Below are 21310 nucleotides of genomic sequence, written 5' to 3' on the forward strand. Positions count from 1 at the left end.
TAAAATGGACCGAAATTTGCCTGTCGAATATTATACATTGTGTTTTTAAACCGATTGAATATTTTGGAAGTGAATTCTGGAACGTGAAGATGAATTATTGATTTTTTAATTATGAAAAGGTGTGTGAAATATTTTGAATTGAAATATTCACAGCTTAAATGAACAACTATTTAAAATTTCAGGACCTAAGCAAGCCCTGGAAATACAAGGCATTAAAATGCAAGTACTGTTAATGCAATGCATTATTTTTCAGTTAGTGCTATTCAGCATGCTTTTTTGTTTCAAAGACATAAGTCATTATTTAATTTCTGAAAAATTATCTTATGTGAAAGCAAAATTAAATAATTAAATGAGAAAACGAAGTATAAATAAAATTGTAATAAAAAATATCTTGGGCAAAAGCTAAATTTAGAATAAAATTTTTAATCAATAATTAATTTTAATTAATTAATTAGAAATGTGTAATTCAAAAGAGTGAACAAAGTATGAATTAAAAAAATACAAATAAAGTTCTTGGACGAAAGTTAAAATTTGGTGATTAATTGATTTGATTTTCAGTGAGCAAACAGTGAAAGTTCAAATGTAAAATTTGTAAAAATTGCTCTTAGGCAAAAGCCAAACTTTAGTTGTCAAGTGTGTGTGAACCAAAGTACAAATTCAAAATTGTGGAATAAAAATGTCTTAGGCAAAACTGAGATTTAAAAGTTTTCTTGAGGGACGTGATTTAAAACAGTAAAAATTCACTTGGAAAAATGTTAAATTTAAGTAATGAAATGAGCGAAAGCAAAGTATAAATTTAAATACACATTTTGGAGTTTCGTGGGGGAATGTCAAACTACTGTTAGCACACTCAAAAACACTGAAGTAATATTTTCTCCCATGTCATATTTTTCTGTAGAAAGTCACACAGGTTTAGATCAAAAGTGAATTATGACAGAACGATAATATTTCTTCATGTACCATAGTTGAAACATTTCCGGTAACAAAAAAGCATAAAAAATGCAGTGAATCTCATTGAACTGCTTAGAAAACATTAACAAAGTGAAAAATATTAGTGTCTTTTCTGATAAAAATGGCCGCATTGAACGAGGCAAGAGTTGATCGTACCGCATGGGGTAAAGAGTGAGGAGTGATCTATACAGTGGTGACGGACAGGAAGGCGTTGTGGACGCTGGATCCCTCAGGTCTCTCCCCGTGCGTCATCAGCTCCTGAATGGTCATCCAGCTGTCCAGGATCTTCTTGTTCCTCTTCTTCATCATCTTGCGGTGGCTGAGCTGGAGGATGCTGGGCTCGGGGCGTCCCTCTCCGCTGCTCAGGGGGTTCTCCCGCAGACTCTCCAGCCGGCTGCGCTGCATGAACTCTCTCCTCCGCCGCTGCTCTTTGGCTCTCAGGAGATGCTGCTTGCGCTGCTCCTTGCTCCAGTAGCGTCCCATCTTCATCTCGCTCATGGTGTCATCATCAGTCGTCATGCCCCCGCTGCGCTCCTCCTTGATCTTCAGCGCTCGCTCCCGCAGGAGTCTGTCCCGGACCGGACGCTTGGTGATGTACCTGCCACAGATATTACACAACACTACTCCAGTAACACTGTCAATGGTGAAGAAATTGGCAAAATACATGAGGAGTTAGTGTTCGGTAGGGCATATTCAGACAGCGTACAGTGACTTGAGTAGAGTAAGAGAGTGAAGCGCTGGTACCTGGTGCCGTCGCTCCGGACCTTCACCTTCCACTCCAGCCTGGGTTCAGAGGGACTGACGAACTGCAGCGCCGTCTGCTGCTGGATCAGATGCATGTAGCTCTGGGGGCCCTCGGGGGCCGTCTGCTCGGACTCGGACGGGTTGCTGTGGTCGGGGCTGTCGCTCGGGGCCCGTCCGAGTGTTAGCAGGTTCCTGCGGTTGGTCAGGCTGACCCTGCGGTGCTCCGGAGAGCGGTCAGCGGCGAGCGGTGTGCTGCGTGAGCTCTCAGCCGTGTTATACGCACTCGAGCTGTCCTTGTCTGACCTCTCGGGACGCTCACGGGGTCCCAGCTGGTGCACCTGCAGATAGGGACAGGTCTCGTTTTAACAGTGTTCTTACACAAGTGCCTAAAACATTTGAGAGCTCTGTAGCTCCGCCGGTGGGTTCTGTACCTTCATGATGCTCTGGCACTCCAGCTGGATGCTGCGCAGCTCCTGGTTCAGCATCCTCAGCTCGTGCTCCACACCGCTGCCTGGGACGCTGCTGCTGCTGCTGCGTGTGTAGAACAGGTCGTACTCGCTGCCGCCGCGGATCTGACACTTGAGCTCCAGCAGCTGCCGCCAGCGCTCGTCCTTCTCCGCTCCGTCGGCTGAGCTCCGGCCCGACAGACACCGAGACAGCTGCTTCTGGATCTGAGCCAGGACGCTCTGCTCTGGGGCCGTGCTCGTCTCCTGACTGTAGGAGCAGGACGCTGCCATGCTTTCTTCTTGAGTAGCTCTGGCCTGCCGGGAGATTCGGAGAGAAAACATTTTTAAGCTCAACCAGAGTCAGCTGAGGCTTCATTAGCCAGCGTCTGTGCTCGTTTGGGAGATGGCAGGAATACATGATTACCTGGCTTTGTTTGAATTATTTCATACAACAAGAAATAATGCAGATTGTTTATCATCTATCATCATTTTTGGAAATGTATGTTATATATATACATAAAGGTGCTGGTCATATAGTTAGAATATCATCAAAAAAGTTGATTTCACTAATTCCATCCAAAAAGTGAAACTTTTATATTCATTCATTACACACAGACTGATATATTTTAAATGTTGTCTCTTTTAATTTTGATGATTATAACCGACAACCAAGGAAAGTCCCAAATTCAGTGTCTCAGAAAACAAGAATATAACTTAAGACCAATACAAAGAAATGATTTTTAGAAATCTTGGCCAAAAGTATGATCATGTACAGCACTCAGTACTTAGTTGTGTCTCTTTTGTCTGAATGACTGCAGCAGTGCGGCGTGGCATGGAGTCAATCAGTCTGTGGCACTGCTCAGGTGTTATGAGAGACCAGGTGTCTCTGATAGTGGCCTTCAGCTCTTCTGCATTCTTGGGTCTGGCATATCACATCCTCCTCTTAAAAACATCCCAGAGATTTTCTATGAGGTTAAGGTCAGGTGAGTTTGCTGGCCAATTAAGAACAGGGATACCATGGACCTTAAACCAGGTACTGGTAGCTTTGGCACTGTGTGCAGGTGGAAGTACAGGACCTCAAGCAACGTGGATTGTGTTCCTCTCCTCTCTTCCTCCAGACTCTGGGACCCTGATTTCCAAAGGAAATGCTAAATTTACTTTCATCAGAGAACATAACTGTGGAGCACTCAGCAGCAGTCCAGTCCTTTCTGAAGCGAGACACTTCTGACACTGTCTGTTGTTCAAGAGTGTCTTGACACAAGGAATGTGAAGCTGAAACCCATGTCTTGCATACGTCTGTGTGTAGTGGTTCTTGAAGCACTGGCTCCAGCTGCAGTCCACTCTTTGTGAATCCCCCACATTTTTGAATGGGTTTTGTTTCACAATCCTCTCCAGGGTGAGGTTATCCCTTTTGCTTGTACACTTTTTTTCTACCACATCTTTTCCTTCCCTTCGCCTCTCTATTAATGTGCTTGGACACAGAGCTCTGTGAACAGCCAGCCTCTTTTGCAGTGACCTTTTGTGTCTTGCCCTCCTTGTGCAATCTAATTCTCAGCACATAGAGACTCTTTCACCTAGATATCACACTATAGAGACCGTTCCCGAACTAGAAAATACTAAAAACGTCCAAACCAAGTTAAGATTAACAATTTAATTGAGGTTTAACAAATTAAAAACCGATGCAATATGGATAAACAAATGATAAAGCTCGGCTTATTGAATATCAGATCCCTTTCTACGAAAACACTTTTTGTAAATAATATGATAACTGATCATAACAGGGAATTACAATAACTTTTTCCCCTAGTGGCACTTGCACTACTAACTTTTTCAGTTACTGGCACAAAACATGATTTGGTCACACAAATTATTTATAGTAATTACTGGATAATAATGAACAATAATGAAACTGTATTGCATACAGACGTGCTTTTTGTTTTACTTGCCATCTTTTAAACCACATGCCTTGTTCTGTTTCTTACAGTACACACAGAGTGCATTGCTCCGTCTTGTAGCTGGGGTTAGAGGGGCCCCGGTGCAGGGGGTACAGTGGACCCTGTTTAAAATTATTTAATTTGTACTGTATTTTCATTCTATTTATTTGTGCTATTTACACAACACATTTAAGTTTGTTTTTGTTAATTTAAAATAGCACTGCATAGTCTTCACTGTAGAATAAAATACACAATCAAACCAAAATGTATTCAGACACCTTCAACATTTCTCACATTATCACAGTTTATTTGTTGTAGTTTAGAAATTGGTAATAAAATATGACAATAACTCAGAACAAATTCATCTTGATAATGTCGGATAACTTTGATAAAAAGATATGTAATGGAATCAACCAAAACTTCAGACAGCTGTCAGTATGACAGTATTTACACAACTATCAATACTTTGTTGAACAGTTACCAAGCAAGCAATGCTTAATTTGGTTCAGTCTGTGGTGTGAAAAGGTTGCATTAGCAATTAAAGAAAGAAACACTTAAGCAAAACATGGTCAGGTCCCTAATTATTTTTTTTATCAATTTCACTGGTAGCCTACAGTATTAAGACTTTTTGGGTATAATATTTCACAGATCACTATCACAGCCAAACTATGAAAATATTCCGGAAAATACGGTACTTTCATTTTCATACATTAAAGACACTGACAGCAGAGCTAGTAAATAAGGCGCGGTCACTTTAAGAGACAATGCATCCATTACACATCCAATTTTTTTGTAACTCTTTACTTTCACTTAAGACATAACCACATACTTTTTCGAACACACTTTCCAAGATGGGTATTTTGACTTTTTGTATGTATTTGTTGTCGGTACAAAAGCAAGAAGACTTTGAGACGCGTCTCTGCTTGCTCCCTGAACACCAGAACACCGAGGTGCTGAATTGAGCTCTTTCACTTTTCGCTCTTTTTTTTTCTGTTTATTTAAACTGCGATTTGTATTTGTTCGTTCAGGTGCAGGAGGACGTGAACGTCCTGAAGGAGAGCTCGGTTCAGTGTTGCTGTTCACGAGACGTGGCTCTCTTTCTCACACCAAACACAGCGTGAGTAACCAGGGCTGAAGCCAACTTGATGTGTTGAATGCTCGGAGCACGTCATAAAACATATTCTTAAAATACACATTTCTGTTTTAATATAACATAATTTAACGCAATGGCAATGGCATTTCAAAAGGTCACATATGCGACCATTTTGGTCGCAGTGTAGTTCCCTGTCATAATATAGATGTGCTCTGTTTGACAGAAACCTGGCTAAAACCTGATGATTACATTATTTTAAATGAGTCCACCCCCCAAGATTACTGTTATAAACACGAGCCGCGTCTAAAAGGCAAAGGGGGAGGTGTTGCTTCAATTTATAACAACGTTTTCAGGATTTCTCAGAGGGAAGGCTTCAAGTATAACTCGTTTGAAGTAATGGTGCTACATATAACATTATCCAGAGAAACCAATGTTAATGATAAATCCCCTGTTATGTTTGTACTGGCTACTGTATACAGGCCACCAGGGCACCATACAGACTTTATTAAAGAGTTTGGTGATTTTACATCCGAGTTAGTTCTGGCTGCAGATAAAGTCTTAATAGTTGGTGATTTTAATATCCATGTCGATAATGAAAAAGATGCATTGGGATCAGCATTTATAGACATTCTGAACTCTATTGGTGTTAGACAACACGTTTCAGGACCTACTCATTGTCGAAATCATACTCTAGATTTAATACTGTCACATGGAATTTATGTTGATAGTGTTGAAATTATTCAGCCAAGTGATGATATCTCAGATCATTATTTAGTTCTGTGTAAACTTCATATAGCCAAAATTGTAAATTCTACTTCTTGTTACAAGTATCGAAGAACCATCACTTCTACCACAAAAGACTGCTTTTTAAGTTATCTTCCTGATGTATCCGAATTCCTTAGCATATCCAAAACCTCAGAACAACTTGATGATGTAACAGAAACTATGGACTCTCTCTTTTCTAGCACTTTAAATACAGTTGCTCCTTTACGCTTAAGAAAGGTTAAGGAAAACAGTTTGACACCATGGTATAATGAGCATACTCGCACCCTAAAGAGAGCAGCCCGAAAAATGGAGCGCAGCTGGAGGAAAACAAAACTAGAGGTATTTCGTATTGCTTGGCGGGAAAGTAGCATATCCTACAGAAAAGCATTAAAAACTGCTATATTCGATTGCTTTTCTTCACTTTTAGAAGAAAACAAACATAACCCCAGGTATTTATTCAATACAGTGGCTAAATTAAGCGGGAGCGGATATGCTTTGAGGTGAATAAAGATCCTTAAAATGTTCTACTAATAATTTTATCTAAAAAAAATTTTTTTTAAGTTTTTAAAAAATCATATGCTAACAATGCCAATTTCAATTACAATTTCGTTATTTCAAATGTGGGTGCGTTGCACGTGGCAAGCGCGCTTATAATGTAAAAGACGCAGACGTGACCACAACAGTGCCCAACATCAAATGGCAAACATAATGCAAGCGGGACGAAACTGCTCGTGTGTATGCATGTGTGTGTATTTATATATACAAAATAATTATACACAGTACACACACACATATTATGCAAACACAAACTTTTATTTTGGATGCGATTAATTTTTTCCCAGCACTAAAAAAAAAATATATATATATATTAGGACCGGGACTTTAACGCGTTAATTGAGATTAATTAATTACACAAAAAATAACGCGTTAACTAAGATTAATTAATTACAGGAAAAAAAAAATTCCCGCATTTTTAATAACTTATTTTTGCACCGCGGAACGTTTCTCACTGGATGAGTTTCAGCGGACCGATTATACTGGAGCACCAACTAGCGTTCGCAAACTTCGCATATCACTGCAGCACATTGAGCCTCAAGGATCACCTCAACGCAAAACATATAGCAGCTAGCGTGGACTTTACACTTTATGTTGAACTATTTATTATTCTTTATTGAACTCTTTATTGTTTTAGCCAAGGTTATTGAGAGTTGGACTTAGTGTGTTATGGCCTCTGAAGTAACAGAGAGATGTTTTCTAAAAGTCAGTGTTTCCAATGTTCTGAATTTAATTGACAGTATTGTGTTTTACTTAAAAAACACTTTACAGAAGGCTCCAGCACCTATAAGCTTCCTGAATTTCTGAAATGTACTATTTCTAAATTGTTTCTAAATATGCTATTGCTACACTTCATGGTAAAAATTGCACTGGTCTGCTAGACTTGGTTGAACAAAGATAAACAATATTTTGTTGCTTAAGCTTATGTATTCAGTCAATATTCAATGGTATACTATAAATCCATGTGAAAAAAAATTACTTCTCACTGTTCTCAGGTCAAATATTTATATGCGATTAAAATGCGATTAATTTTGATTAATTAATTACAAAGCCTCTAATTAATTAGATTAATTTTTTTAATCGAGTCCCGGCCCTAATAAATATATATATATATATATATATATATATATATATATATATGGGGGGGGGCCCAAGGTAAAAGGTTGGGAACCACTGATCTAAACCAACAACATGTATGTTAGACCCTATTCCATCTAAGCTCCTAAAAGAGGTGCTTCCAGAAGTCATAGGTCCTCTTCTGACTATTATTAATTCCTCATTGTCATTAGGATATGTCCACAAAACCTTCAAACTGGCTGTTATTAAGCCTCTCATAAAAAAAACACAACTTGACCCCAAAGAACTTGTTAATTATAGACCAATCTCGAATCTCCCTTTTCTGTCCAAGATACTAGAAAAGGTGGTATCCTCACAATTATATTCCTTCTTAGAGAAAAATGGTATATGTGAGGATTTCCAGTCAGGATTTAGACCGTATCATAGTACTGAAACTGCTCTCCTTAGAGTTACAAATGATCTGCTCTTATCATCTGATCGTGGGTGTATCTCTCTATTAGTTTTATTGGATCTTAGTGCTGCGTTTGACACAATTGACCACAACATTCTTTTGCATAGACTTGAACACTTTGTTGGCAGCAGTGGAAGTGCATTAGCATGGTTAAAATCGTACTTATATGACCGCCATCAGTTCGTAGCAGTGAATGAAGATGTATCATATCGATCACAAGTGCAGTATGGAGTACCTCAAGGCTCAGTTCTAGGGCCGCTACTCTTCACGCTTTATATGTTACCCTTGGGAGATATCATCAGGAAACATGGTGTTAGCTTTCACTGTTATGCTGATGATACTCAGCTCTATATTTCTTCGCGGCCCGGTGAAACACACCAATTTGAAAAACTAATGGACTGCATTTCTTACTGCTAAATTCTGAAAAAACAGAGGTGTTAATCATAGGGCCTAAAAACTCTGCTTGTAATAAACTAGAACACTGTCTAAGACTTGATGGTTGCTCTGTCAATTCTTCGTCATCAGTTAGGAACCTAGGTGTGCTACTTGATCGCAATCTTTCCTTAGAAAGCCACGTTTCTAGCATTTGTAAAACTGCATTTTTCCATCTCAAAAATATATCTAAATTACGGCCTATGCTCTCAATGTCAGATGCAGAAATGTTAATCCATGCATTTATGACCTCAAGGTTAAATTATTGTAATGCTTTATTGGGTGGTTGTTCTGCACGCTTAGTAAACAAACTACAGCTAGTCCAAAATGCAGCAGCAAGAGTTCTTACTAGAACCAGGAAGTATGACCATATTAGCCCGGTCCTGTCCACACTGCACTGGCTCCCTATCAAACATCCTATAGATTTTAAAATATTGCTTATTACTTATAAAGCCCTGAATGGTTTAGCACCTCCGTATTTGAATGAGCTCCTTTTACATTATACTCCTTTACGTCCGCTTTTAATATCCAAATCCGTTAAAGTAAATGAACTGCATTTATATATTGCTTTCAAGAGACCACATGACAAAGCGCTTTACAATTTGCCTCACATTCACCCATTCACAAACTGACAAGGCTCCATCCAGCTCATCGGGAGCAGCTGGGGTTAAGTGTCTTGCTCAAGGACACCTCGACACTTGGTTAGGCGGAGCTGGGGTTTGAACCACCAACCTTCTGGTTTGTAGACAACCTACATGAACCACTGAGCCACTGCCTAATGCAGCCTAAAGGATTTTTAGGCTGCATTAATTAGGTAAACCTGAACAGGAAACACTTCCCATAACACCCTATGTACTTGCTATATCATTAGAAGAATGGCATCTACGCTAATATTAGTCTGTTTCTCTCTTGTTCTGAGGTCACCGTAGCCACCAGATCCAGTCTGTATCCAGATCAGAGGGTCACTGCAATCACCCGGATCCAGTACGTATCCTGTTGGGGAAGTCGTGGCCTGATGGTTAGAGAGTTGGACTCCCAATCGAAAGGTTGTGAGTTCGAGCCTCGGGCCGGCAGGAATTGTGGGTGGGGGGAGTACATGTACAGTTCTCTCTCCACCTTCAATACCATAACTTAAGTGCCCTTGAGCAAGGCATTGAACTAAAAGACAGCGGAGACCAGGACAACTAGAGCCCCAGATACAGATCCCCTGTAAAGACCTTGTCTCAGAGGACCACCAGGACAAGACCACAGGAAACAGACTTGATTGCAAATAAATGCACAGACACTATTTAAACTGAACAGAGATGACATCACTGAATTCAATGATCAACTGCCTTTAACTATCATTTTGTATTATTGATACACTGTTCTCCTAATGAATGTTGTTCAGTTGCTTTGACGCAATGTATTTTGTTTATATTGTTATATAAATAAAGGTGAATTGACTTGCAAGGTGTCAGTGGTCGTCTTTTGGACAACTGTCAGGTCAGCAGTCTTCCCCATGATTGTGTATCCTACAGAACTAGACTGAGAGAGCATTTAAAGACTTTGCAGGTGTTTTGAGTTAATTAGCTGATTACAGTGTGGCTCCAGGTGTCTTCAATACTGAACCTTTTTCTAATTTTCTGAGATACTGAATTTGTGATTTTCCTTAGTTGTCAGTTATAAACATTAAAATTAAAAGAAATAAACATTTTAAATATATCAGTCTGTGTAATAAATGAATATTATTTACAAGTTTCACTTTTTGAATGGAATTGGTGAAATCAACTTTTTGATGATATTCTAATTATACGACCAGCACCTGTGTGTGTATATATATATATATTAATTTAGGAACATTTATATACTAGTCATGGAAAACGACAAAAATACAACTAAACTAGGATTTTTTTTTTTTTGTTAAATAAAATCAAATGAAATATTAAAAGCACACGCATAAATGTGTGTGTTGTTTTTTCAGCTACTGAAATAAAAATGTAGTCAATGTAATGAAAAAAAAAACTATCTAAACTACTAAAAATGAGAAAAACAAACATTAAACTAATTAAAATGAACAAAAGCAGAAAACAAAACATGTAAATGTTATAGTTTGTTAATATTTTGAATAGGATATTAATACATTTTCTGTTTCCACTTTAATTGTAAATAAAGTTTCAGTAATTGTGTTTTTTTTTTATGTTTTTGTGTCAATTTTCTTTTTATTATTTTGAGCTATTTATTGATTTTTATTCATCAGTTTTAGTTTATTCAGTTTTAATTAAGTCAATCTAAATAAAAAGGAGAACTGTTGTTTACATCTTCTCCAGCAGAAGAAATGAAAGCAAAGCAAGGTTTACAGCTGAAGAGTGTGATGGTGTTTCTCTGACCTTCTGGTCCTGCTCTCGAGCCGCTCTCTTCATCTCCTCCTCCTCTTCCTCCTCCAGCATCTCCATCTTCAGCTCCTCTAAGTATTCACTGTGCTCGTCATCCAGCCACGGCTCGTCCTGAAACACCACACACCTCACGCATGAACAAGACCACGCTCTTTTGACCCATCATGAGCTTTGAGTTCAGCTTCATCATCATGTCAGATTTAGTTAAGACTCGTTATCCTGAAGCCCAGTCCAGCTATCTGTCAGTGCTACCATGGAAACAGTGTCCACTCCCATGATGCACTGCGAACGATGTAACCGGCTCAATCAGCTCTAGGGAACATGTCTAGGTTTCTAAAACATTTATTTATTTAACATTTACATTTATTAAACAGTTATTTGAACATTTATCAAACTCCAAGACTTGTTTTTTTTTTTTTTTACAAACAGTTTTCTTGTGATTAGAACGTTATCTAAAGAGTAAAATTTGTTCTAGATTGTTCCACTAATTCTATTTTCACTCATGATATAGCAGCATTTGAATCTTTATTTCTTATTCTAAGAAATCATGAAAATGTATCAAAATCAATGATATTTTAGTATCACTGAGGTACTTTAATAGTAATTTTTTTATATATTATACATCTGTTTAAATTTTCAAATTTTTAGTTATTTTGTTGTTTTTATGTTCCTTGTTCCTTTTTATTTCATTTAAAAGTAGGTTAAAATAAGCTAAAATTGTATTATATTGTATTATATTATATATATATATAAATAAATGACAAAACACAAAATTACTAAACTAACTAAAATTAACATTAAAGCAGAAAATATGGAAATAAAATCTAATTAGATTTTATGTTTTCTCTATTTTAATTCTAATTTAAAGTTTTAGTATTTTTTGTGTTACTTTTATATTTATTTGAAAGTCTGTATAGTATTAATACATTTTTATTTTTCAGTTTAAATTTATTTAGTATTCGTTATTTTCTTTCTTCAACAAACTAAATTAAAATAAGTTTTCCCTTGGAAAGTTTTTTTTATTTACTTCCTCTTAACATTTATTTTATGCCAAGTTAAAAAAAAAAGTCTTTAAGGATAATACCCTGTTTATAGTAAGATGGACTGCTGGGTAAATAACATGAATATTAATGAATGAATAATATTCATAAGCCATGCAGGTGTGTTTTATAACTCGGTAGATGTGTGTGTGTGTGTGTGTGTGTGTGTGTACCTGTATTTCTGGCCTTGCGACCAGCAGCACAATACTCCTGAATTCTTCATTCGAGAGAACGGCCACTGCTTCCTGTCTGTTCTGAACGTCCCGCCCATTTATCTGTCAATCACACACATCAGCCAATGAGACGCAGCGTTACATTACTACAGTTCTTCCTCAGTATTTCTGTCCTGTTTTATATTTCTGACCCCACTGGTCTTGCTTTTAGCAAGTTTCAGTTTTCGAAAACTGTTTCAGTTTTTGCTGCACATGATCCTGAAGAGTGAGTTTACTGGGAAGCACAGAGTCCGTGGAGAGCGTCTCAGAAACACCTCGGGATGCTTTCCTGAGCATCAGACCACAGCTGAAAATACACCGTACCCTGCTCTCCCTCGGGTCCTGTAGCTGCCGGAGGAATGTGCTGCTGCTGAACACAACAGAGTTAATGAGTGAAGGTGAAGTCACCTGTAAGATGCGGTCTCCTTCTCGGATCCGACCGTCTCTCGCAGCGATGCTGTTCGGCTCGATCTGAGGAGCAAAGAGCAGATTTCAGATTCTAAATCAATCACGTCATTCACAATTATGGTCTCAGGATCTGATTGGCTGAGGCTTCAAGACTCCAGCCAATCCCTCGCTCCTCTGTGATCAGAACACATTAGGGCCCGCCCACTTCTTCCTAATAATTTTTCTCATAAAGACTTTAAAAAGAAAAATATTTGAAAATCAGAAAAGATGCAAGACTTAACAGCTTTAGTGATGAAAGAACTACAATCCCATGATGCACTGTGAATATCACTGAGTTAAGAACAATGGAGAAATTATTTACTGTTCAATTAAAGATGTGGATTTTATACATAGAAACAATATATTTAGTTTATTGCAAATTAGGCATATAAATATTTTAGATCTAATATATGATCAACACACGTCTTGTTTTCTGCTAAACTAAATTATAAATTGAATATGCTGTATAAATTATTTTATTATCACTAAGTTATAGTGAGTATTTGTTTTATTAGTATTCTCTTTTTTTTTAGATAAAGTCTTAGTAATTTTGTTCTTGGTATATTTATTTGAGTTTTTTCAAATGTGTCTATATAGTTTTTATACATTTTTATTCCAGTTTTATTTATTTTAGTACATCGAGTACAACTTTTACAAACTAAATGAGACTTACTTTCTTGGCAACTAGCTGAACTAAAATTATTTTAAAATGTATTTTATTGCAGTTAGCATTTATTTCAAGTAACAAAAGAAGTTTTATTTTATTTTAGTTTCAGTTTTAGTTAATTATAATAATCCTGAAATATATTTTTCTGAGCCAGATTCTTGTTTTCAGTATAAACTCACTTCATTTTGGTCAGATTCTCAAGAAACATCTTAACACCTGAAGTCATTAAGCTTCTCCAGTAAAGGAGTCTTGATTAAAAACGGTTCAGATATTTATACTAGAAAACGAGTCTAAAATAAAGTGTAAGCAGCATTACGTCATTCACAGTCTCTGATTGGTGGAATTAGCCTCACGGGATCATGGGTAATGTAGTTTTTCACTAGGAATGCTGCTGTTAAAAACAGTTAATGGAAGCTTAAACCAATCGATTAACAACTTCTAGGTCTTCTTTAAAGACTCCTGTGGAGAAATTAAATGTGATTTTACTCCCAGAAGCAGCTGCTGTGCTTTATAGAGACACAAGCTTCTGATCGCTCAGATCCGAGCTGAGCTTCTGTGTGTTCATTAGATCGAGACACACACTGAACACGTGAGTAATGAATGAAGAGGGCTTCATCTCTCTCGGGCCGTTCTTCACGGAGATCACGCTCTCTGCTCTTCAGATTTTAATAAGCCTGTAAGTGCTGACGGATCTGTATTCAGTCGTGCTGCAGAGACCTGATGAATCTGAGAGGACTTCTAATGAAGCCGGAGCTCAACACACACACACACACACACACATACTGGTTTTGCTATATTAGTGAGGACCTTGACAGACCTGATCAGTACTGAGGACCAGGTTTTCTAAAGGCACTAGAGACAAACGAATACCACAGATCACCATTAGGTGGCTCTAGACGCTGTTAAATCACTTCAGAGACAGAAAACACGCCAACGATGAAAAACTTAACACACGTTTGAAAATCCGCTACACTTGTGAGGTCACGCTGTTGCTATGTGGATAGCAACGCACATTTTAAATGCGAATATCATACAAGACTCTAAATATTAATTATCCAAACGTTTTATAAGTATAAAATATGTAATCACATATGAATAACGGTATTTGATGCTGATAATAAAAGTTTTAATGGTAAAGGAGAACGATTGTTTGAATCTTACCGAGCGCAGATTTAAACGGCTCCGCACTGAATGACGTCACAGAAGTGTAGTTTTTAAATTACGTTGCCATGGATACAAAAACTGCACAAGACATTGATCCGTTTCTGTTAGTAAATTACTAACAGTGAATAAAAATAATAAAAACGTTTCTTTTACCAAAAATTTCAAACAGTATAGATTTATTTAAATCGCATATGTAATTATATATATATATATATATATATATATATATATATATATATATATATATATAATATATATATATATATTTTTTTTTTTTATAAATTTCTATTATTGGTAAATCCTTATAAGAGTTTATATGATAATGGCAACCAGTAATGGTAAAATACTCTCGTTTAGTGCAGATTCTGTTCCAAATTGACAGGAATAAGATGCAGTTCTGTAGCTGATGTTCAGTGGGATTTATTATTAATAATAATATTATTGATCTTTATTACATTTTAAGGTGTAATTTTTTTTAATGTTTCAAATGTCTTTTCTGCTCACCAAAGCTGCATTTATTTGATCCAACTTAACACAAAAATTAGAAATATTGTGAATATTACTAATCTTAAATTGAATAATGTACAGTAAAATGTTATTTATTGCTTTGATTAAAGATGCATTTTCAGCATCTTTTCATCACATAAACTGCTTTGGACTGTAGAGAAAATAAGAAAGTTTGGGTTTAATTTAAGACTTCGACTACCCTATAATAAAGGGTGCATTCCTACAGGATTACCTCAGTTCCTGTGAGATTTAAAAAATGCTACTGAAATTTGTGTAGATCTGTGTATACAAGAACAACAGTTTTGATTCTGCAAGAGAAAAGCAGCCCTTTATTTGGTGACCATCACACACTCGGAGGTTGAGTAAGAGCATGATGGGATTGAACACAAGCCTCAGTCACAGAGACCAGACGGTGAACTACACCAGATACAGACAGAGTAACTCAACAGAACTCAGGCAGACTTAACACAAACGAATGACACAATGAAAGAGTGCACTGACCACTGTTCAGATCTTCAAAATGAAAAAATGACTTCTAAAAAACTGTAAATAAAGTGCGTATACTTATGAAAAAAAGAAAAAAAAAGGAAATGATTAGCAGTCAATATATAGAGACTTAATAAAGTGCTTACTTCCACTTAAGGAATGAAATGCACTATTGGAGAAATGGAAATATTTTATATTTTGAATAAAATCAAAGTAATATAAAGTGCATGCTTCCTCTCAGAAAGGAAATATAAGTAAAGTGCCTTGAGTTTATACAAAATCCAAAAGATTTATATTTCTCCAACAAAAGAAAACGGTAAAGTGCTTACTCTGAAAAGAGAAACGTGCATGAAGTACTCAACCGAGAGAAAAAACTGATAGACTGATACTCTGGAAGGAAATTAGACAGCATTCCTGCAAGAAGCAAGTTTCCTTTTCATAGCCTGAAGATTGTTATGGACAAAGTTTTTAACATCAAGCCATGATCTTGAGCTCAGCACTGGATTAGCATCTAGACATGATTGACATTCGGCTTTTCCAGGAAGCTTCCTTAAGGAAAAGCATGTTGTGAGAGTCCTCTTCACAGCGCTCTGCTCTTCACTGCTCCATGGTCTCTTAGGAGCTTTCTTTCCTGAAACACAGAACAAAGGTCAAACTAAACAACAACCTCCAAAACCTGCTGCTAAATGTGTAAAGAAGCCTCACTCTATTATCACAGGTTTCATCACTAGCCAGGTTTACATCCAATGGTTGTTTTGCAAAAAAAAAATGCTACACATTTTGCCCCATTATAGCAAGCATTTAGAAATTTGGAAAGACTTGATGAGTGCTCTACTGCAAAATCACTGAATTCAATGATGAACTGCCTCAATTCTCAAATTGTGTGTTTACTATGGTCTTTCTCTATTATTGACACATTATTTTCACATTTAATACTGTAAAGTGGTTTGACAAAATCTCTACTGTTAAAAGCACTATATAAATAAAGGGGACTTGACCAATCATGTTTATGAACCCTTAAATGTTGCATGCGTGACAATACAAAATGAGCTGCAGTAAAAGGCCAACTGGATGGAGACAGCTAGTTTTGATTCTGTTGATAACAAAACTGGATGGAAACTTGGCTACAGACAGATATTAAGCAGGCTGAATAAGTTGTGCAGAAGAGCAGCTGAGCGATCTGATCACCTGAGAACATCTCTATAATGTGTTGATTGTCTGGAGGAGAGCGCTTGACTGTCTTTCCTGAGGTAGAGGGTTGATCATCATTCTCTGAAGCGTCTGGAGATCACAACAGTCAAACAGATGTTAATAAACAGACATATTCTACAATAACATGTCTAACTGATCTACTGACTACTCAATCAATTAGAATGTCTTGGAAAAGTTCATGTACTTAAATTAACTCAAATTGTGAAACTCGTGTATTAAATAAATTCAATGCACACAAAGTGAAGTAGTTTAAGTCTTTGGTTATTTTAATTATGATTTTGGCTCAAATTAAAAAACCCACCAATTCTCTCAACAAATTAGAATATGGTAACATGCCAATAGGGGTGCTCCGATCACAATCAACCGATCGTTATGTGCATCTCGTCAGTAAAGTCGGTTTTCTAATCAGCGGTAAATACCATCAGGTGCGTGATTTCACATAGAGCAGCTGTTACTACAAAGAGCTGTTATTAACTGAGAAGCTGCGCAAATCCACGTTCTTTTTCAGCGTTTATTTGCGCAGCTTCTCAGTTAACAACGGCTCTGTGTAGTAACAGCTGCTCTATGTGAAATCACGCACCTGATGGAATTAACCGCTGATTAGAGAACCGGCTTTACTGACGAGATGCGCATTAACGATCAGCCATTCGTGATCGGAGCAGCCCTACATCAGTTAATCAACTCAAAACACCTGCAAAGGATACACAATCATGGGGAAGACTGCTGATCTGACAGTTGTCCAGAAGACAATCATTGACATCCTTCACAAGGAGGGTAAGCCACAAACATGCATTGCCAAAGAAGCTGTTCACAGAGTGCTGTATCCAAGCATGTTTAATGAGAGTTGACTGGAAGGAAAAAGTGTGGAAGAAAAAGATGCACAACCAACCAAGAGAACCGCAGACTTATGAGGATTGTCAAGCAAAATCGATTCAAGAATTTGAGTGAACTTCACAAGGAATGGACTGAGGCTGGGGTCAAGGCACCAAGAACCACTACACACAGACGTGTCGAGAGATTTACTGAATCACAGACAACCTCAGAGGCGTCTTACCTGGGCTAAGAGAAGAACTGGACTGTTGCTCAGTGGTCCAAAGTCCTCTTTTCAGAGGACAACCAATCATTTGGAAACCAAGCTCCTAGAGTCTGGAGGAAGTGTGGAGAAGCTCATAGCCCAAGTTTCTTGATGTCCAGTGTTAAGTTTCCACAGTCTGTGATGATTTGGGGTGCAATGTCATCTGCTGGTGTTGGTCCATTGTGTTTTTTGAAAACCAAAGTCCCTCCCCCCGTTTACCAAGAAATCTCAGAGCACTTCATGCTTCCTTCTGCTGACCAGCTTTTTGAAGATGCTGATTTCATTTTCCAGCAGGATTTGGCACCAGCCCACACTGCCAAAAGCACCAAAAGTTGGTTAAATGATCTAGTTGTTGGTGTGCTTTACTCACCAGCAAACTCACCTGACCTGAACCCCAGGGGAATCTATGGGGTATTGTCAAGAGGAAGATGAGAAACAAGAGACCAAACAATGCAGATGAGCTGAAGGCCACTGTCAGAGAAAACTGGGCTTCAGACCACCTCAGCAGAGCCACAAACTGATCACCTCCATGCCACGCTGAACTGAGGCAGTAATTAAAGCAAAAGGAGCCCCTACCGAGTACTGAGTACATGTACAGTACATGAACATACTTTCCAGAAAGCCAACAATTGACTAAAAATGTTTTTGTATTGGTCTTATGAAGTATTCTAATTTAAGATAGTGAATTGGTGGGTTTTTGTTAAATATGAGCCAAAATCATCACAATTAAAAGAACAAAAGACTTAAACTACTTCAGTCTGTGTGCATTGACTTAATTTAATACATGAGTTTCTCAATTTGAGTTGAATTACTGAAATAAATTAACTTCTGATTATTGAGATGCACCTGTACTTACCAGTTTCTGTGACGCGACGCTTGCGCTTGACTGTCTTTACTGAGGAAGAGGGTTGTTCATCTTTCTCTGAGGCGACTGGAGATCACAACAGTTAAAAAAATAAATAAAAAAACATGTCAGAACTGAGTGATAAATTAAAATGCTGAGTCTATAATAACTAAGGTTGGGTACCAAATTCTGTACTTTTAAGGGTACGGACCAATTTGCGTCGGTACTACTGATTACAGATTCACATTAAATCAATCTGTGCCAAATCTTGGTAACTAAGATCACATCTGTTCATAAGTTACAGAGAGAGAGAGAGAGAGAGAGAGAGACTCTGTGGTGTGATGTCAGCCCTGCTACTCGTTCAAACACAACACAGCGCAGACCCAGATGATTATTATAATCTATGGGTGCTGCTACACTGGATACAGCACGACGCGACACAAATCCCCGACAGTAAATTGTATTTGGCCAGATTACAGAAACTAAGCCCCCCCCAAACCTGACAACCACCATCACAGCCCAACACCTACCCAGTAAACGTTGCATAAGCCTAAATAATTTGTTCATTTATATAAGGCATATAGCATGGTTTATTTTTATTAGTTTTGTTAATAAAAGTTCTATGAGTTTGGCGCTGTATTTTGTAATAAAACTGAATCTACAGCAAATTGCTTCTAATTTGAAAGTAAAAAAAGAAATTTTACAAGTTATTTAATATACTGATTGCTTACCAGTTTCTGTGACGCGACGCTTGCGCTCGACTGTCTTTACTGAGGTAGAGAGTTCTTCATCTTCTTTCTGTAAACCGTCTGGAGATCACAACAGTACAAGTTAAATCACGTGCCAAAACTGTCTGTGGATGAGATGATAAATGAACAGACATATTCTACAATCACGTGTCTAACCGATCTTCTGACTGCTTACCAGTTTCTGTGACGCGACGCTTTCGCTTGACTGTCTTTACTGAGGTAGAGGGTTCTTCATCTTTCTCTGAAGCATCTAGAGATCACAACAGTGCAAGTTAAATCACGTGCCAAAACTGTCTGTTTAGAAGCAAAAATGGTTTCTTACGATCATAAAAACACAATTTCTTTCTAAGCAAAGGTGATGCTGTAAATCAGTCAATGCGTATCAAAACAGTTTTATATTTTGTCTAAAGCAGGGGCTCAGTCCTTGAGATTATTTAACAGATGACAGATCTTCTAATCGTGATAACTGATCTTTGCTTTGGTTCTTCACACATATTTGTGGATTTGATATAATATATATGTGGCTAAAGTTGTTTGAGACGGCTGCACGTTCCTCTGTTCAGGGGAAAGGGCAGATATATTGATATATTGATGAAATGTTTGTAACCAAACCATTGACTTCTGTAGGGAGTTACAGGTAATAATAGTCTATTGGTGAATATGAATTACCTGGACTTTAGAGGGTTTTTTTAAAAGAATTTTCCACAACTTCCGTTGTATTTATTCTCCTATTTATTCAGTGGTTCCCCAAAATGGTTTGGTTACAAACATTCTTTAAAATATTTAGTGTTCCACTGAACAAAGAAATTCATGCAGGTTTGGGACTCGAGGGTGAGGACATGACTGCAGAATTTACATTTTTGGTTGAACGATCACTTTGAAGTTAAGACAGAGTCGAATATGTTTTACTCCAGGACTCTATGGTTGTGGATTGTTTCTTGCAGATTTTAAATCAGCGACCGGTTGAATATGGCCTCTAAGCTAACCAACAGACCCTTCAGTGCTGACCTGCTTCTGTGGTTCTGCATTCATGCTCTCGCAGGCCTCTGGAAGCAGCGCTTCTGTCATTTTCAGTCTCTGTGAAGCACATGATTAAAGATGTCAAATACAAAACAACATAAAAACAGATATAATACATTTAGTATAATCACTGAAGTGTGAAAATCCAGATAAGTTTTACTCACCCTCTGTACTAAATGTAATCTCTTCCAAAGATTTTCCTTTGTAACAGTCAGATCCCTTTTCTAGAGACAAAAGCAGCTTGCTAACTTTAGCAAGTTGGATTGTATTCTCGGACAGTCTGTAATACTCGCGGTGCACTCTAATGTCGTGTCCCAGGAATTTGGCCAATTGGTCGAGTTCATTGTTTTTTAAATTCATGATCTGACTCAGAGTAGCTATTTGTTTCCTTAATTTGGTCGACGTAAGGCTCCTGGGGTCTTTTGCGCCACACGTCTTGGAAAACTTCCTCAAACAGTCTGATCCGCGGATGTGCGTTAAAGCCCCCAGTCTTGCAAAAACGTACGGATTGGCTTCGCTGATGCCCACTGTGCTCCTGCTTTCATTCAGCAGGTCCATGGACTCCAGCATGTCCTTGGTCAGCAGGACAGGCACTTTCTTACCTCTCTTCCCTCGGATCTCTAATCGAGTCAGCTCATTGCACAGCTCCCGCTCTAATTTAGTCAGAGATTTGACTACATCTTCATTAGGAGGCTTCACATTTCGATTCACGTATGATGCAAGGAGCAGTTTGGATGCCTCACCTTCACGTCTCCGATTAAAAAGAATGATTTGACAGAGTAACGTCTCAGCCAAGATTTTCCACTCGGCGCCATTCACGTTCTCTTTGAGTTTGTCTTTTGAGACCTGCTCCACACTCTTGAGATGCTTTTGTAGAGCCACAACATCTTCTGTGAGAGGGATGGTGTCTCCCTTGTTCCACTTGCTCTGCTGCAATGTGTTGAGGGCTTGACTCGAAATGTTGGTACGCCAATGACTGTCAATGAGCTTGATGAAGTTTTTCAGCTTCTTCTCAGCGTCTCTGTCCCCTGCCATTAAACTCTGTCCCAAACTGAGCTGACAGG

General features: G+C 37.9%; 1 protein-coding gene and 1 long non-coding RNA gene across 2 annotated transcripts in view; both read right to left on the reverse strand.

The window, feature by feature from the left end:
- Nucleotides 1-474: 474 nt before the first annotated feature.
- LOC128014657 (PDZ domain-containing RING finger protein 4-like) overlaps nucleotides 475-21310 on the reverse strand; it is a 63837-nt gene continuing 43001 nt past the window's right edge. Inside the window, exons 5-10 of the mRNA XM_052598364.1 lie at nucleotides 12484-12546; nucleotides 12037-12138; nucleotides 10818-10934; nucleotides 2127-2456; nucleotides 1696-2033; nucleotides 475-1549 (exon numbers count right to left, since the gene is read on the reverse strand). Coding sequence (XP_052454324.1) covers nucleotides 1135-1549; nucleotides 1696-2033; nucleotides 2127-2456; nucleotides 10818-10934; nucleotides 12037-12138; nucleotides 12484-12546 — 1365 coding nt within the window. The 3' untranslated portion in view covers nucleotides 475-1134. The remainder of the gene's footprint in view (nucleotides 1550-1695; nucleotides 2034-2126; nucleotides 2457-10817; nucleotides 10935-12036; nucleotides 12139-12483; nucleotides 12547-21310) is intronic.
- Nucleotides 16534-20304, reverse strand: LOC128014688 (uncharacterized). The gene is made up of 5 exons (XR_008183626.1): nucleotides 20235-20304; nucleotides 19402-19476; nucleotides 19209-19286; nucleotides 18490-18564; nucleotides 16534-16627 (listed from the first exon to the last, which is right to left on the reverse strand). It is a non-coding gene; the product is annotated as an uncharacterized LOC128014688 (long non-coding RNA).

This window comes from Carassius gibelio, chromosome B25, assembly GCF_023724105.1.
Source record: "Carassius gibelio isolate Cgi1373 ecotype wild population from Czech Republic chromosome B25, carGib1.2-hapl.c, whole genome shotgun sequence".
Classification (NCBI taxonomy): domain Eukaryota; kingdom Metazoa; phylum Chordata; class Actinopteri; order Cypriniformes; family Cyprinidae; genus Carassius; species Carassius gibelio.